At 40.0% G+C, this 19,531-nt stretch overlaps 1 protein-coding gene, 1 non-coding gene and 1 pseudogene across 3 annotated transcripts in view; all 3 read right to left on the bottom strand.

Moving 5' to 3' along the window:
- The window catches only part of klhl36 (kelch-like family member 36), a 49,817-nt gene extending 30,499 nt beyond the window's left edge, over positions 1-19,318 (bottom strand). For both annotated transcript variants that reach the window (XM_061928128.1, XM_061928129.1), the window contains exons 1-3: positions 19,187-19,318; positions 10,261-10,334; positions 974-1,168 (exon numbers count right to left, since the gene is read on the bottom strand). In XM_061928128.1, the coding sequence (XP_061784112.1) occupies positions 974-1,168; positions 10,261-10,314 (249 nt within the window). In that variant the 5' untranslated portion in view covers positions 10,315-10,334; positions 19,187-19,318. The remainder of the gene's footprint in view (positions 1-973; positions 1,169-10,260; positions 10,335-19,186) is intronic.
- On the bottom strand, positions 2,230-2,409 carry LOC133575445 (U2 spliceosomal RNA; annotated as a pseudogene).
- LOC133575444 (U2 spliceosomal RNA) lies at positions 3,457-3,646 on the bottom strand. Its single transcript, XR_009811505.1, has one exon. It is a non-coding gene; the product is annotated as a U2 spliceosomal RNA (small nuclear RNA).
- Positions 19,319-19,531: the final 213 nt, after the last annotated feature.

Genomic DNA, 19,531 nt, shown 5'->3' with positions numbered 1-19,531 from the left:
TGTATTAACGTTGATTTCAATTTCTTTTGATTGTAGAAAGTTGACTACTTGCTGTTCTGCTGAGGCAACATCCATTTCATCTAGTACTCCATGACTCACAGCTTTCGCATAGTGTCTAGGTTTAATTCGGTGTCCTGTCACAATGATATCACTCATGATATTCCTCAGCATGTTGTCTCGTTTGACTGCAATCATTTCTTCTTGGAGAATCTTTACTTCTTGACACATTTCCTGAAAATGTATTATTTTGTGTTTGCAGACTTTCTATATTATCCTGCAGACTTCTCAGATCTTCTTTGTATTCTGTATTTGCCTTTCTCAGATTTTCATTAAGTTCTCTTATTACTCTTTCCATGTCTGCTTTGTGATCTAATCTTGCATTTTCTATGTCATCGACTATTTTTTGTCGCATCAAGTCCTGCTTCCAATCTTGTCCTGTATCCAACATCAAATCTTGCTTTCCCTCGTGTCCTGTGTCCAGAGAAACATTTGATTCAGATGACACTGCAGGTTTTGAGATTTGAGTTTTTCTTCTAGATTTTGACATTGCAGCAGCTCACTGACATCAGTACCTCTCGTATCAACTCACTAACGGCAGTTGTTTCTTTAGCGACTTGCTGCACTTTAAACTTGTTTGTTTCAACAATTTCGAACCTTGCGCTGTTCAGAGATCAACTTCTACCATTCTATGTCGTCAGAATCACTTTAAGACAGCTTCAAAAGCTCGCTGTACTTGCTAAAATAATCGATAGCTGCAGCACAAGCTACTCCTGTTGTGATCCAATAAAAGCTAAACCGGTTTTGAATTATCTAGGTCATGTGTTCGTATTTCCTTGGTAAATAAAAAAAATGGGTAAAATATCTACAAAATTGTAAATTAAACGTCAAGACTTTATTTTCAGTCTATATTGCCCAGCCCTCACCTGAGGACAAATGTTTTTTTGATTTAGTAGAAGAATCCTACAGTGCACACCTGTGGTTGTTGCTTCTCTCTCATGCCCAAAGTGAACATAGCATGAAAGTAAGGGCTGCAGACAGCCAGCAGGGCTCTGTGAGCGTGAAGAGGCTGCTTGTCAGCCGCCAGCACCACATCACACAGGTGGCTGTGTTGTCGCTGCTCATTGAGCCCCTGCAACAATTCCACTGCTTGATCGGCCCACAAGAACACCTGGCAACACAGCAGACATGTAGTTACAAAACAATTATTATTTTCATAGTATGACACTTGCTGCATGTACTTTTAGAATCCAACTACTGAAATAAAAGAAGATTTCAAAGATACTCGTAAAATATTGATATGCTCCTGTTATGTTGAAAACAAATTTTGCTCACACACACACACACACACACACACACACACACACACACACACACACACACACACACACACACACACACACACACACACACACACACACACACACACACACACACACACACACACACACACACACACACACACACACACACACACACCATGTTAAGTGATGGGCTCATCGCGTGCACACTAGCAAACACACACACTCAACAAGCCTGCACATGTACAAGAGTCTAGTACACAACATTGTTTGATCATTACAATATTATCACTATTTATATTACACTACTACACTCAGCCTGTACTGGAAGGGTCTGGGTGTCCCTGCCTCCCTTTACAGCCACTTCCTGTTTCTTTGTTTGGGACAGTAACACATGTTATACTGTCACCATTTAGTGGTGGGTAGCACACACTACACCGTTTAAGATTTTCACTGACATCAAACTTGAACAACTTTATAATGAAACATAACAAATCACATTTAAATTAGCTTGACAAAAAACTAATTCCAATACAAAATATTGGGCAATATCTGAAAAATGCTGTTCACAAACACCTTCCGTCTAATTCGACTTAGTTGGAAATGTTTTGCGAAGAAGAATGGGCAAACATGTCAGTCTTTCGATGTGCAAAACCGGTAGTAACAGACCCTAAGACAAACAAAGTTCGGTTTCATCCGTTTAAAGTTTGCATGTTTAAAACTAGATGTAGAACGGGACGACTTTACCTGCAAGTACCCACATCATTCCGGGTGGTAATTGTGTTGTGTACAATGAACATGTACACAATGATAACTATATTATCTCAGCCTATACAATGTCCACACATTAATGCTGTAGATCTGTGACTTGTTGTACTATCAACTGTATTTCAGATATTAATGGTGACATTTTAATTGATTTTGACAAGAGAGAGGGTGCACCGTTTCTGGAGGTACTGCAATACCAGGTCATTGCGTGAAGTGCCCCTATTTCATCTCCCTGTTCCAAAAATCAATTTAATATATGGTCCCCGGATAGGGAATGTATCAGATATTAAACTGATAAGAACAAATACTACACTTGATCTTAGCCAAAAGGCCGAGAAGCGAAGCCACTAAGTTGTCAGAAGGGAGGATGTCATTCGGGACACAACAACCTCAAGTGACGGTTACCCACATTTATTAACCACAACGTGACATATCAACACACCAAACAACAACCATGCACTTTTTGAGTGACTGCATTATTTTGAAGGCTGCAAATACTTTTAATGAACGGAAGTGTTTGATCACTCCTGCTTGTCATGGTCACGTGGTACACGTCAGTCCAATAGTAAGCGGCGAAATACATTTTTCAAACACTTGCATCGCCCCAGTGTCATTCAACCAAACAAACAATGCATAGTCTTCAATATAAAATACATAAATGTTGGTGGTTGGTAGAATATTTTTGCAAAACGCAAAGTAGCTGTACGATCAACATTTGACCAATATAATTGTCGAGCCCGCCTCATGACCAAACTACTTCCGGCTTCTTCCTTGTGCCATTGAGACAAACGCTTCCACCACCAAGTGATGTGCAAAACCGGTAGTAAGAGACCCAAAGACACGCAACTGTTTGCAACTTTTCCACACTATATGGTTCAGTTTTCTGTTCGTATCTCGTCTGAAACGTCTTTAACAAAGTTCGGTTGCATCTTTTTAAAGTTTGCATGTTTAAAACTAGATGTAGAAAGCGACGACTTTACCTGCAAGTACCCACATCATTCCGGGTGGTAATTGTTAAGTTAAAGTTAAAGTACCAATGATTGTCACACACACACTAGGTGTGGTGAAATTATTCTCTGCATTTGACCCATCACCATTGATCACCCCCTGGGTGGTGAGGGGAGCAGTGGGCAGAAGCAGTGGCCACGCCCGGGAACCATTTTTGGTGATTTAAGCCCCAATTCCAACCCTTGATACTGAGTGCCAAGCAGGGAGGTAATGGCTCCCATTTTTATTGTGTTGTGTACAATGAACATTGTACGCTACGATAACCATATTTTCTCAGCCTATACAATGTCCACACATTACTGCTGTAGAACTCAGTGACTTGTTGTACTATCAACTGTATTTCAGATATTAATACTGACATTTTAATTGGTTTTGACAAGAGAGGGGGTGCACCGTTTCTGGAGGTATTGCTATGCCAGGTCAATGCGTGGAGTGGACGGGGCAAGCCCCTATTCCATCTCGTGTTCCAAAAATCAATTTAATATATGGTCCCCGGATAGGGGACATATCAGGTATTGAACTGATAAGAACAGATACTACACTGGATCTTAGCCAAAAGGCCGAGAAGCGATGCCACGAAGTTGTCAGAAGGGAGGATGTCATTCCAGACACAACAACCTAAAGTGACGGTTACACACATTTATTAACCACAACGTCACATATCAACACACCAAACAACAACCATGCACTTTTTGAATGACTGCATTATTTTGAAGGCTGCAAATACTTTTAATGAACGGAAGTGTTTGATCACTCCTGCTTGTCAAGGTCACGTGGTACACGTCAGTTCAATAGTAAGCGGCGAAATACATTTTTCAAACACTCGCATCGCCCCAGTCTCATTCAACCAAACAAACAATGCATAGTCTTCAATATAAAATACATAAATGTTGGTGGTTGGTAGAATATTTTAGCAAAACCCAAAGAAGCTGTAAGATCAACATTTGACCAATTTATTTGTCGAGCCCGCCTCATGACCAAACTACTTCCGGCTTATTTCTTGTGCCATTGAGACAAACACTTCCGCCACCAAGTGACGTGGAGTTAGGGCTGGGCGATATGGCCTTTTTTTAATATCTTGATATTTTTAGGCCATACCGCGATACACGATATATTAGGGATGATGTTTGATAAGAAATTATCGAGTTTGAGCCTTTTATCGAATCCTCTTATCGAACCGATTCCTTATCGATTCTCTTATCGAGTCCAGATAGGTTGTTGTATATGGAAAAAAAACACACAATATTTGGTTTAACAAATCACTTCACATTCTCTACTGCTCGCTACTATAGTATTACCATATCTGAGTTATTGTGCAGAAATGTGGGGAAATAACTACAAATGTGCGCTACATTCGTTAACCGTGTTACAAAAAAAATTAATTAGACTGATACATAATGTTGGATATAGAGAACATACAAATACTTTATTTATTGAGTCAAAAATATTAAATTTCGATGATTTGGTAAAATTGCAAACAGCTAAAATGATGTGGAATTAAATGATGGAATGGATTAAGTAAAGAAGTTAAACATTGTACTGATATGATCCAGTTTAAGAGGTTGTTCAAATGAATAGTGCTTACAAAGTACAAAGAAAAAGAATTATGAGAAATACTTTCAACCTTATTGAAAATAAGATATTCTTCATCTCAGTATATTAATGATGACTGAATTAATTGATTACATATTACAAAACTGTTGTATACACTAATTCACAGATATTTTATTATAAAAAGGTCAGTAAATGATGTATATATCTGTAAACGCTATGAAGTTGGAAAGGGGGAGGATTAAATAAGCTTTACTTCTTCCTACTCCTGTAAAGTGAGATGATATGAAACTGTGATGTATTACACTGTAAGTGTGTTCATGTTCCAAATAAACTAAAGAAATAAAGAAAGCACTAGTTTATTAGACAGACTAGCAAACTCTGTCGTGATGTAAGCTACAAGATAACGTTAACGTTATCAGACACATACAAAAAGGCTCACGTTAACGTTACCGTTAGCCGCTGACTATGCTTAGGTAACGTTAGCCTAGCTAACATTACTGCAGTCCTGGTTGACATAAGAGGTAACGTTACTACAAGTGAGGAGATATGGAAATTAACCAGCAAAAGTTATTGTTAGTTACTCACCGGCGTCACCGCCACTGTAGCTGGGACTGGGGCAGCTGGCAGACCCAAAAGACACGCAACTGTTTGCAACTTTTCGACACGATATGGTTCAGTTTTCTGTTCGTATCTCGTCTGAAACGTCTTCAACAAACAAAGTTCGGTTTCATCCCTTTAAAGTTTGCATGTTTAAAACTAGATGTAAAGAAAGAGACGACTTGACCTACAAATTATTGCCGATAAACAATATTATTTTCATTAATTTATTTGAGACCAAATTAATCACTGATGTAATGACAATACATAATAATAGTGGAAGAATACCCTTTTAAATACAATTAACTTGTATTTCTAGAATATTTCAACATTGAAAGTGAAATGCAAACTTTTAAATACCAAGTTCAATAAAACAAACATATAAAAATAAAATATAATCCGTCTGTATGCAAACATTTGCACTTGAATAAAAAAAACAATAGGTTCTGTTTTTGTTAAGAAGGAGTGGGGGCAATGTTCCCTCTAATTGTTCATATGTGAGCAAACGCAAAAACTCCCTGAGCATTCAGTGGAGCCCATGTGAGCGAGGTCAGACGTGCACACTGTGGCTACACCAGCAGCACACCTGTCCCAAACCCGACTAAATAAAAAGTTCAATCTCCATCCATCCATCCATTTTCTACCGCTTGTGCCTTTCGGGGTCGCGGGGGGTGCTAGAGCCTATTTCAGCTGCATTCGGGCGGAAGGCGGGTTACACCCTGGACAAATCCTCACCTCATCGCAGGGCCAACACAGATAGACAGACAACATTCTCTTATTATTATAATCAAATGACAGCAGTCATTTCCATGAGATTATTTTCTAATATAAGTGTTTAGGCCCACTTACAATGACAATAACAAAAAATATTGTTTTTCATGAACTGTGTACTTGTATTGTTTGTCTGGGTGGAGGTCCTGCTTTGGAAATAATTTGTACCCCTTTCAGACATTGCATTTAGTTCCCATTAAAATTCAAGAGCTAAGATTCGATTAAAAATCGACTATAGATACATTTCTAATTTATGTATATTGATGCACTTTTACATTTATTTTCGTTTCACTAAATAAACATTTATCACTTGAAACTTTAAAAAACCCAATTCATTTGGAATAAGAAACAGTTAAATTAGTTCTCACCTTTATTAAATTAATAAAAATGTGTGCAAAACTGGGCCATAAGTGCCCGATTGTAAAGGAGTTGGTCGAATATCTCGGTGAAGCGGCTAGCTGCAGTCAGCCAAACTTTAAAACTGTCTGCATTATTTTATTTACAATAAATACATCGATTATCGATTTTTGACGTTTACTAATCAATTTTATAATCATCCATGTCATGTTCTGAAGACGATTACAGCCGTTTTAGGAACCCTTAGGCTGCCCATCGGAATGGATGGAATGGGCAGAGCTGTGGGCACTCAGACGTTAGCCATCTCGGAATTGAAGCGCAAATTGGATAACATTTCGGATAAACTTTTCACTCTACAAGGCGAAATTATGATCAATCAGAGAGCCAGAATGAACAATTAGATCAGACAAACATTGAAATGTGTCTGCTTGCCCGGAATGAATAACAATCCTTATCTACAATTTGATTTCCTAGCAAATGGCCTTGGCCAAGCTGTGCTGTAAACATCCCAGTGAGTCTCGCCCAGTTAAAGATGCCCTTATTCTTCTAATCTTCTTCAAGTACACCTGTGATGTTGAACTCTGTTTTGTGAACACCAAGCGGAGCGACCTCCAGGCCAATAGACATAACACTCACAAATGGACTTCCACACAGATGTGCACACATATCCCCACCCCACGCCTTTACCGCTCTCGTGGTGTGATGGTGTACGGAGCAGCGCCCTGAAGGTGGCAGCTTCAAACTGGATGCCCCCCGTCCCCCTCCACCCCTACTGTTGCTAGTTTCTTATATGTGCTACTGTGCTGGAGGTTTTTTATAGACTTCAGCTCAGCCTTCAATACAGATATTCTGCATAAGTTAGTACATACATTTAATGACCTCGGCTTGGGCAGTTGACTGTGTTTGTGGATACTGGACTTTCTCAAAAAAATGCCCACAAACTGTTCGTACGGGGAAATACACCTCCTTAACCTTCATCCTCAGCAGAGGCACACCGCAGGGACGTGTCCTGAGTCAATACTCTTCTTCATTTTCACCAATGACTGTACTCACGCACACCCCAATAACACCATGGTTGAGTTTGCCGATGATACCACTGTTGTAGGACTGATTACAGAGAACAACGAGACAGTCTACAGAGAGGAGATCAGAAACCTGACAAACTGGTGTATTGACAATTACATGGAGCTATACATCTCCAAAACAAAAGTGCTGGTAACTGACTTCAGGAAAACCAAACAGACTGTACACTCCACCCTCTGCATTTGGAGAAGGAGGCCGAGCGAGTAGACCATATCAAGTTCCTGGGTGTGCACATCTCGGCAGACCTTTCCTGGAACACGCACATGGAACACCAAATAGGGAAGGGCCAGCAGGGACTGTTTCCTGAGGAGGCTGAAACAGGTCCATCTCCCCCAACCCCTGCTCAAACTTCTACAGGTCCATGATACAAAGCACTTTGTAGTTTACCAGCTGCATTTAAGAGCACAGTAACAACCTGCAGAAGGTAGTGAGAACAGCAGAACAAATCATCGGCTCCCGACTGCCTGCTCTCACGGACATTCACACTGGCTGTCAAACAAAGAAGGCCAGCAGCATCGCATTGGATCAAAATACCTTGGCTATCTATAGATAGGAAAAAGGTTCAGGTCCCTCATAAGCAAAACAAAACTATAAATAGCTTCTATCCACGGGCTGTAACCAGCATTACTCCATCATTTAACTCACTGGTCGCCAACCACCGTGGATCGATTGGTACCGGGCCGCACAAGAAAAAAATAAATAAATAAAAATAAAATAAAAAACAGTTTTTGTTTTTTTATTAAATCAATACAAAAAAACACAAGATACACTTACAATTAGTGCACCAACCCAAAAAAACTCCCTCAACCCATTTACACTCATTTGCACAAAAGGGTTGTTTCTTTCTGTTATTAATATTTCTGGTTCCTACATTATATATCAATATAAATCAATACAGTCTGCAGGGATACAGTCCGTAATAGTAAATACATGATTGTATTTCTTTATGACAAAAAACAAAAAACAAAAAAAAACATCCCCCCCCAGTCCGTGGGACAAATTTTCAAGCCAGATACCCTCAACGCCATGACTGCGCCTAGAAATTCTGTCCATAAAAGTTATGAACAGAATCGGTGACAAAGGGCAGCCTTGGTGGAGTCCAACCCTCACTGGAAACGGGTCCGACTTACTGCCGGCAATGTGGACCAAGCTCTGATACTGATCATACAGGAAGCGGACCGCCACAATCAGACAGTCCGTTATCCATACTCTCTCCCTCGTGACATGTTCAAAGTTCTTCCGGAGGCGGGAATTGAAACTCTCTCTGACAGGAGACTCTGCTAGGCGTTCCCAGCAAACCCTCACAATGCGTTTGGGCCTGCCAGGTCTGTCCGGCATCCTCCCCCACCATCGCAGCCAACTCACCACCAGGTAGTGATCGTTAGAAAGCTTTGCCCCTCTCTTCACCCGAGTGTCCAAAACATGAGACTGCACATCCGATGACACAACTACAAAGTCGATCATGGAACTGCGGCTTTTATGTTTGAACATGGTGTTTGTTATGGACAATCTGTGATGAGCACAAAAGTCCAATAACAAAACACCACTCGGGTTCATATCCAGGCGGCCATTCTTCCCAATCACGCCTCTCCAGGTTTCACTGTCATTCCCAATATGAGCGTTGAAGTCCCCCAGTAGAACGAGGGAATCACCGGGGGGAGCACTCTCCAGTACTCCCTCGAGTGAATCCAAAAAGGGTGGGTACTCTGAGCTGCCGCAAACTACAGTCAGGACTCGTCCCCCCCACCCGAAGGTGGAGGGAAGCTACCCTCTCGTCCGCTGGGTTGAACTTCAACGTGCAGGCTTTGAGCTGAGGGGCAACAAGAATTTCCACTCCAGCCCGGCGCCTCTCACTGCTGGCAACGCCAGAGTGGAAGAGAGTCCAGCCCCTCACGAGAGAACTGGTTCCAGAGCCCTTGCTGTGCGTCGAAGTGGGTCCGACTATATCTAGCCGGAATTTCTCCACCTCGCGCATTAGCTCAGGCTCCTTCTCCCCCAGCGAGGTGACGTTCCACGGGCCAAGAGCTAGCTTATGGAGCCGAGGATCGGACCGCCAAGTGCCCTGCCTTCGGCTTCCGCCCAGCTCACATTGCACCCGACCTCCATGCCCCTGCTATGGGTGGTGAGCCCATTGGAGGGGGGACCCACGTTACCTCTTCGGGCTGTGCCTGGCTGGAACCCATGGGGACAGGCCTGGCCACCAGGCGCTCGCCATCATGCTCCACCTCCGGGCCTGGCTCCAAAGGGGGGCCCCGGTGACCCGCGTCCGGGCGAGGGAAATCTCGGTCCTTCGTTTGTATTTTTCATAGAGGTCTTAGAGCTGCTCTTTGTCTGACCCTCACCGAGGACCAGTTTGTCTTGGAAGACCCTACCAGGGGGCATAAAGCCCTCGGACAACATAGCTCCTAGGATCATTGGGACACGCAAACTCCTCTACCACGATAGGGTGGCAGCTCAGAGAGTGTTTATGTATCCCACATATTTTTTTTATATATTGCATGCTTTTTTGTTTTTTATATTGTGCTCTCTAGTTTTTATTTATTAATATTTCTAAATGATAATTATCTGGTGCTTCTAAACTGTATTTCATTGTCTTTCTGAAAGCAATAACAATAAAGAACTTCAGTCATTCATATACTTTATGTAGCTTGATTGAGGGTGGTACACACGTCCACAGAAACATGCAAGTGTGCAACATAGCCAACTATATTGCAACCACTTCTCTACATGCACTACAGAGGAATCTTTCAGGGTGGATACAAACCTCATGAATCTCACATCACGTCATTAATCTGTTTTGATCAAATATTGATCGCAAACTTACCTTGGATGACTCACTCAGTCGCTGCTGCCGACACACACGGCTTTCAATTTCCATGATGCTGTATTGGTGTTTATCTGAACAAAAATATCAGGAAACAGATCAAAAACGTCATAGGAATTTCATCTGTTCAAACTTGTAGGGGTGGGCGATACTACAAATGTTGATGTTAACCGGATACCACTTAAATTACAGGGCCAGTAATGTTGATACCAATACTTACTTATAAACAATATACGATCCAACATGAATACATTTCCAAAGCCAAAAATAGATTTTGCTCTACCTGTCAGGTGGTGGTATGCATTGTAACACCCCTCTGAATGTTTTATTATATATTTAAGTGAAAGACAGGAAGTTTTTCTTGCATTATGCATTTACTAAATGTTTTTATGAACATTTTATTATTACCAAGACAGTGTAGACTGCAGGAATATACAGTATGTGTCTTGTGAGTGCATATCCCGTAATATCTGTTCCACACGTAAACAAGGATTCCCATTTAGACTTTCTTGTGTATTAGGATTTACAACAATCCTTGGACTAATAGCTTAATATTCAAGGGGCCCTATTACGCAAACAAATATTTTTTTTACCTGATGGTACCTGCTTATGTGTATTTGGGATCTGGGTAAGTCCCGAAAACTTGAAATCAAACCATAGAGGCATTGCAGAGATATTTATAAAACAATCTTGCTTTCCTTCATACTCTCTCATACTGTCCGTTTGGAATTTGCTCCTTTTGTGACGTTTTTGTCATATGTGATGTCAGCGGATTATCCATATATGGTGGAAAATAGGGATGTCCCGATCCAGGTTTTTGCATTTCCGATCCGATACCGATATTGTTTTTGCACTTCCGATCCGATACCGATACTGACCAATACCGATACTGGCCTATCCGAGCATGTATTAAAGTTTAAAGTTATTTAGCCTACTTAGTTGTCAGAATCATGTTGAAATGGGTTTTAGTACTCTTGATAACAACTAGCCAGCTGAATTAGGGGAGTTTGAATAATACACAATGGTTGGTAACAAGAAACTGACCTGTTTATTCAAGGATAAACACAAAATAGACAAAATTATACATGACAAACAGAAATGGCATCATTGAACTAGGGCTGGGCGATATGGCCTTTGTTTAATATTGCGATATTTTAAGGCCATATTGCGATACACGATATATATCTCGATATTTTGCCTTGAATGAACACTTGATGCATATAATCACAGCAGTATGATGATTCTATGTGTTTTGATTGATTGATTGAGACTTTTATTAGTAGATTGTACAGTACAGTACATATTCCGTACAATTGACCACTAAATGGTAACACCCGAATACGTTTTTCAACTTGTTTAAGTCAGGGTCCACTAAAATTGATTCATGATACAGATATATACTATCAGATATATACTATCATCTTAATACAGTCATCACACAAGATAATCACATTGAATTATTTACATTATTTATAATCCAGGGTGTGGAGGGGGGCGCCGGATGTATGTGTCAAAAAGACAGCCAAAAGAGTTTGATATGAGAATAAATCTAAAGTTAAAATATAGGGTAGAAATGCACCCATTTGCAGGAAATGTAGTCTTGATTTTCAAAATTTTCTTTCAAGGTTTGCATGTCTACATTAAAACATTCTTCTTCATACTGCATTAATATATGCTACTTTTAAACTTTCATGCAGAGAAGGAAATCACAACTAAAAAAATCACTATTTTTTTTCAGACGGTGTTGATGTGGAAATGTTTGCCTCGGCATTTTGATGGTGTGGGCGTGTGGCACCGAATGGAGATAAGCGTCTCGACAGACGTTACAATATTTGAACAATGATGACGAAAACTGTTTTCTCTGTCGTGTCCGTGTGTCGAAAATTGTTATGCGCTTATTTTTTTATTTGATTTTGTGCGTGGCATATAATTGCTATGCGCAGAGGACGCTTCAGCAGGCGCGCACCTTAGAGGGAGCGTTGGTCACACGGCTGCGCTAGCATCACAGCTAACGTTAGCCATGCTGCTACCTCTCTGCTCGGGGAGGGCGTATACGTATGTGATGTATGACGTGACAGTATGTGACGTGTGTCGTGACAGTATGTGACGTGTGTAAGAAGGTGCGCTTGCTGTCTGTGAGAGGGAGACACCAGAAAGAGTGAGAAGAGCCTGTTGTGTAATGCCAGCAGCTAAAAGCAACTGCGTGAGAATCCACAGACCTGCGGATGTGTTGAAGGTGTGCTGGAAAATGCGGAACGGAAATTAGGGAGCAGCAGAAAAGTGGAATGTATTATTTAAATCGGTGCGTTGGAAAACACGGACCGGAGTTTTTTTTTTTTAAACTGGATCTGGATCGGGATTTTCCCATGCCTTGCCGATACGCATTTTTTGGCAAATATCGGCGGCCGATCCGATCCAAATATCGGATCGGGACATCCCTAGTGGAAAATTACCCAAACATCCTTGTGTGACTCAGCCAACTTGTTACGGCTACTCTTGCGTTCAAAAAAGTTCGAAAAAATAAAAATAAAGATAGCAGAGTAGTCCTGAGGAGGAGGTATTTGACTCACTAAATTCCTTAATAAGCACTCGCGGAGATATGTCGAGATTCCAAATGATCATAATTTATTTTCACAAACAAAAAATATTCTCCGTGGTTGACTTCATAATAATCAAAATAACTTATTTAGTGTTAAATAAACTGTTTCACTCCTCACTCCTTCAACATGATAGACAGACAAAGGGCACCCAGCTGTCCTGTCTTCTTAACTATAGGAGGAGGAAGTGGCTTACCATCAGGAGCGTGAGCAGCTGAAAACAATCAGTCAATCACAATTCATCTAAAACATCCAATAATTCATCAACATCATTATTGACATTATTTGATTTCATTGTCAAAACAATTAATAAATAAATAATATAGATAGGCTCCAACATCCCGGCCCCTAATTGTGTGCTTTAGCAAAACAATTACATAAATAATAATATTCAAAAGGAGCTATAATAGAACAATACAATTCAAACAATTATGTTATTCAAATTCAAAGTTAATTAAATTACTTTTTTTAATTACTCGTCAAGTCTCTTCAAAGTCCATAGTCATATCAGACTATCATCGAGTCATCGAGGCTGAAGAACCGAATCCCCCCTCAGTCCATCAGGCTGCTTCCATTAGCAGGCATGTGATCATGCTGTGCTACAACATCTTGTTGACGATAAAACCCAATGAAGGAAAATGTGCTGTTGCTTTAACCAGCGCAAGTCACTACACTAACTTTCAGCCTTATGTGAAGTAAAAATTCCTTTTAACTTTCATGTTTCATGACAATGTGCCTTCCACTGTGAGGAAGTCACTAAGAGTGTGTGCAAAGATTAGCCTGCTTAACCACAGACCTTCACAACCCCCCCCCCCAAAAAAAAATGTAATGGTAGGCTTGGTGGCTACTATTTATGGCAATGGAGGAGACAATGAAACGGTAAGTAATTAGGTTAGAAATGTGTGAATAATTTGTTCGCAAAGTTAGCTCGATTTATCGTGTAGCTAGCTTAGCTTTCTAATGTAAGACAATCGCATCACTGTCTTCCGGCAAAATAAAAAAATAATTTTAATTGGATCAGTGCCTTCTGTGTTTGGCAATGGACGAGATAGTATTATAAGCCAATATTATTGGGACGGCGTGGCTCGTGTGGTAGAGCGGCCATGCCAGCAACTTGAGGATTCCAGGTTCGATCCCATCTTCCGCCATCCTAGTCATGTCCGTTGTGTCCTTGAGCAAGACACTTCACCCTTGATAAGCGCCTTGCATGGCAGCTCCTCCCATCAGTGTGTAAATGTGTGTATGAATGGGTGAATGTGGAAATAGTGTCAAAGCGCTTGGAGTACCTTGAAGGTATAAAAGCGTTATACAAGTACAATACATTAACCATTTTGTTTGTGAGCCTCGCAAATAATTATGTAGCCCGTAGCATAGCTTACTGTATTAGTCGGCCCAATTGTGTGTTCAAAGCAGAAGCAGTAAAACTATTAACATGTTATAGAATAGAAAAGTCCAGAATCTAGCAATGGAGAGATAATGACTCTGTAGAAGTTTAACCTCAGCCAGTGTTCCGTACCAGAAATTTATGAGCCAGCTTCCTTACTTTGTGTCCGCCGTGTCAAACCACAGTGAGCCGCATTGTCTCGCTATATCATCCGGGATTTTGTGTTGTGGTGAAAGTCAGGTAAAAATTACATGGACGGCAGTATTTTGTAACAGACCACCATGTTTGATCAAGGTAATATATGCTTACAGCTGACAACTATCATTTTGTCCATACCTAGGATTGTGTTTACTAGAAGTGCAACGGTAACTCACACTACGATCCGTACCTTGGTTTTAGGGCCACGGTTTCGCTTTTTTTTTACAGTACGTTTTGGGGGAGAACAACTTTTTTTCCTCTCAATGTTATTTTGTTTTATTGCTTGTCATCACAAATTTCATTCTGCAGTAAACAAATTATCAGCGGTGTACTGAATACACCTAACCCTAACACTTTTATTGCAAGTTAACATTTACTGAACACTACTTTCGAATGGTAAATTCTTATTTTAATTACTTGTATACATCCATGCTTCTCTCTAGTGGTTAGGCAAACAGCAAGCAATGACCCAGATTTTGGCGTTTTTTTTTAAATCTCAAATTCTTTATCTTATAATTAATGAAAATACATTATAATGCAGTTTGAATTTGAGGTACTGCATTGTGGATAAATGTGTTTATACACAAATTCAAAAATGGTTTTAACAAAAAGTGTGTCTGCAGAGTTCTTTAGCACGTTTTATACGAGGAGTTGAAACAAAGCAAACATTAAAAAAGTCAGATTCAAAAATATTTATATATAAAAATGTATTTTATATCCTGATTAAATTAGTTGTGTTTATTCTCCCAGTCAGAGACCTACGCAGTCGTTCAGTCACAACAGACATTTGAGTGCGTGCTAGTCCGCATTGAGAGCAGGATTACTGCGCATCACAACATGAGCTGCAGCAGTCACTGAAGTTGCTGCTTCTTTTAAATGTTATGTTTCATCTTCTGTGCTCATGTTAACCACACATGATCACGGTCAATAAAGGCGGATTGTTCCGTGCAGAATTATACCAAGCACCATTGCTTGCCTACAGTTTACTACTGCGGTATCTTCTAACAGACATTTCCGCCATGTTTGATGGATGAACTATGCCAAAAGCTGATCACCGTGATCAAACTCAAATTAATCGCGATCATGATCATATAATCGTCCAGCCCTACTCTTAACAAAACAAAACAAAAAACAACAACTGTAGTAAACAAGGCTGCCGGGCTAAAAGCTAGTCAGCGTAAGAGGTGTGGTAAAGAGTGCTTCATTTTAATGATATTAAAATGCTGGCTACTTATTATTCCACAAATGGCTTTGTTTACGACAGACTGACTGACAGAGAACAGTGTTAGACACATTAGGCACTGCCTAAACCAGGATTCGGCACTGCCTAAACCAGGATTCGGCAACCCAAAACGTTGAAAGAGCCATATTGGACCAAAAACACAAAAAACGAAAAGCCGTTTATAGGTGTTATAGTTAAGGCAACACATAATGTAAGTGTCTATATTAACTTTAATAGCCTACTATCAAAATGACTATGTGTCACAGGCTGAAGCAAATCTTCGTTGACAGAAATGTTGAAATGTAATATTTATTCTACACATTTTTACAACATTAGAAACCATTAGTAAATCAGAGGCTACTCAGAAGGTGAGATAACTCCTGGAAATTACTGGCTTTTAATGGCCAAAGGTATAGTTGCGTGTGTCCAAGTTAAGGCTGTCTTCTTTTAATAGATTTAATAAAATTTTTGGCAAGCAAAGTAATGTTTGTTGTGGTCTGGAACAACATGGTACACAAACAACTGTCAGAAATGCAGCCAATATTACATATAATGTGTCATGAAACATGCAAAACTAAATGATATACAAAGAGGATAAAAGTAAAGGATATTAAATGAGCTCAAATATACCTACAAATGAGGCATAATGATGCAATATGTACATACAGCTTGCCTAAATAGCATGTTAGCATTGATTAGCCTGCAGTCATGCACTGACCAAATATGCCTGATTAGCACTCCACACAAGTCAATAACATCAACAAAGCTAACCTTTGTGCATTCACGCACAGCATGAAACTTTTGGTGGACAAAAATTGACAAAGAAGGAGTGGAAGATTTTACATGTAAACAAACTGTTTGCTTCACAGTCCACACTATGGTGAGTTCAAGAACCGCCAAAATTAGTAGAACAAAACTAGAGATGTCCGATAATATCGGCCGATAAATGCTTTAAAATGTAATATCGGAAATGATCAGTATCGGTTTCAAAAAGTAAAATGTATGACTTTTTAAAACACCGCTGAACGGAGTGGTACACGGACGTAGGGAGAAGTACAGAGCGCCAATAAACCTTAAAGGCACTGCCTCTGCGTGGCGGCCCAATCACAAAATATCTACGGCTTTTCACACACACAAGTGAATGCATGCATACTTGATCAACAGCCATACAGGTCCCACTGAGGGTGGCCGTATAAACAACTTTAACACCGTTACAAATATGCGCCACACTGTGCACCCACACCAAACAAGAATGACAAACACATTTAGGGAGAACATCCGCAACGTAACACAACATAAACACAACAGAACAAATACCCAGAACCCCTTGCAGCACTAACTCTTCCGGGACGCTACAATATATACTTTTTTTTTTATTACTAACAAGTATCAGCAGGCCAACATAAACAATTACTTGTGTTGATAATTGAGAAACTACATTTCCCAGAGGTCATAGCGGGAGCGCAGAATGGAAAGGCCGAGGAATAGCGACTGTGAATATAGTAAATAAACAATTAATGTGTTGTTGACAGAACGTGTTTCTGCCATATTGTAATAAGCAACAAACACCACACACTTGTCTCAGATCAAACTGTATAGCAGTGTAGTCAGCTTTTCTTTTCTCTATACTTTGTGCACAAACCACTGTCCAATAACATGACATTTCTTTGAAGTTTGCCATTCAAAGAGCCTCCCTCAGTCATATAGTTAGTACAACATGCCGACAACTCATATAGTTAGTACAACAAGCTAGGGCTGGGCAATATATCGATATGCGCGATATATCGCGGGTTTGTCTCTGTGCGATATAGAAAATGACTATATCGTGATATTCGAGTACCGGTATGCGTTCTCGCGCAGTTGCTTTTAGCTGCGGGCATTAAACTACATGCTCTCCTCGCTCTTTCCTGTCTCTCCTTCTCACAGACAGCAAGCACAGCTTATACACACGTCACATACTGTCACGACATACGTTACATACTGTCACGACATACGTCACATTTGTATACGCCCTCGCGCAGTAAAGAGGTAGCAGCATGGCTAACGTTAGCTGAGATGCTAGCGGTAATACGAGCGAAAGAAAGTGCAAATCTGGTAACAAATGAAGGAATAATTAATTCCCCCAAAAAACAGCAGGGGGTCCATCGTCTGGCGGTGGTTTGGCTTCAAGTGGGAATATGTCGAACAGACAACCGTAATTTGTCAAGTGTGGGACGAAAGCGTTACTATAAAAAGTAGCATTACTGCTAATATGTAGCATCATTTGAAAAGTTACCTGTTAAAGTTAAAGTACCAATGATTGTCACACACACACTAGCTAGAGAATGAACAGTGCTTACTTCGCACGTCAACATCTCCGTTCGGTGCCACACGCCCACACCATCAAAATGCCAAGGCAAACATTTCCAGATCAACACCGCATGAAAAAAATTGTGATTTTTTTTGTTGTGATTTCCCTCTCTGCATGAAAGTTTAAAATGAGCATATATTAATGCAGTATGAAGAAGAATGTTTTAATGTAGACACATAGAATCATCATACTGCTGTGATTATATGCATCAAGTGTTCATTCAAGGCTAAGGCAAAAATATTGAGATATATATCGTTTATCGCGATATGGCCTTAAAATATCGCGATATTAAAAAAAGGCCATATCGCCCAGCCCTACAACAAGCTGACAATTCATATAGTTAGTACAACATGCTGACAATTCATATAGTTAGTATAACATGCCGACAATTCATATAGTTAGTACAACATGCCGACAATTCTTATAGTTAGTACAACAAGCCGACAATTTATATAGTTAGTACAACATGTCGACAATTCATATAGTTAGTACATGTCAACAATTCATATAGTTAGCACAACATGTCGACAATTCATATAGTTAGTACAACATGCCAACAATTCATATAGTTAGTACAACATGCCGACAATTCATATAGTTAGTACAACATGCAGATAATTCATATAGTTAGTACAACATGCCGACAATTCATATAGTTAGTACAGCAAGCCGGCAATTCATATAGTTAGTACAACAAGCCGACAATTCATATAGTTAGTACAACAAGCCAACAATTCATATAGTTAGTACAACATGCAGATAATTCATATAGTTAGTACAACATGCCGATAATTCATATAGTTAGTACAACATGCCGATAATTCATATAGTTAGTACAACATGCCGATAATTCATATAGTTAGTACAACATGCCGATAATTCATATAGTTAGTACAACATGCCGACAATTAATATCGTTAGTACAACATGCCGACAATTCATATAGTTAGTACAACATGCCGACAATACACATATGTTACATGGCATGCTACATACATTATGTAGCTACATAGCATTAGCACAGCTGCAGTTCTGGTGAAAATATCCAAATTTTGTTATTCCATTTGTTACAAAAGTCGAGAATAATGTGTTGGTGTAAATTATTCCACCAGCAACTGAACAAGTCAGTATTTTTTAGCCCACATAGATGAAGCATGACTACTAAAAAGCCTCACCAGAACACAGGATTTTCGTCGGGTTTCATCTTCCTCATTATCATCATTTTCTTCTTCTTTTTCTGACCGCTGTCACTTCTTCTTCTGTGGTTTAATGGCGGGTGACAAGCAACCTTGTGGCGTGCATTACCGCTGTCTGCTGAAATGGAGTGTGAATCGTCTTTTTCTTTTTTTTGATTTCCTTCAGACTGCATGCATTTCAGGCGTATTGCTGCCCTCCACTGGTCCTTTTTCGATTTCCTTAATCACCTCAGATCCTTTTGTATATCCAGCCTTTTGCAGGGAATTCAGAACGAGCGTTTGTCACTGCTCGGTGATCCAAGTTTAATATGCTTTAGGTCACTG

This window comes from Nerophis lumbriciformis, linkage group LG35, assembly GCF_033978685.3.
Source record: "Nerophis lumbriciformis linkage group LG35, RoL_Nlum_v2.1, whole genome shotgun sequence".
In the NCBI taxonomy this organism is placed as follows: Eukaryota; Metazoa; Chordata; class Actinopteri; order Syngnathiformes; family Syngnathidae; genus Nerophis; species Nerophis lumbriciformis.
The sequence above is the reverse complement of the archived record's forward strand: the minus strand, read 5'-3'. Positions and strand labels throughout refer to the sequence as shown.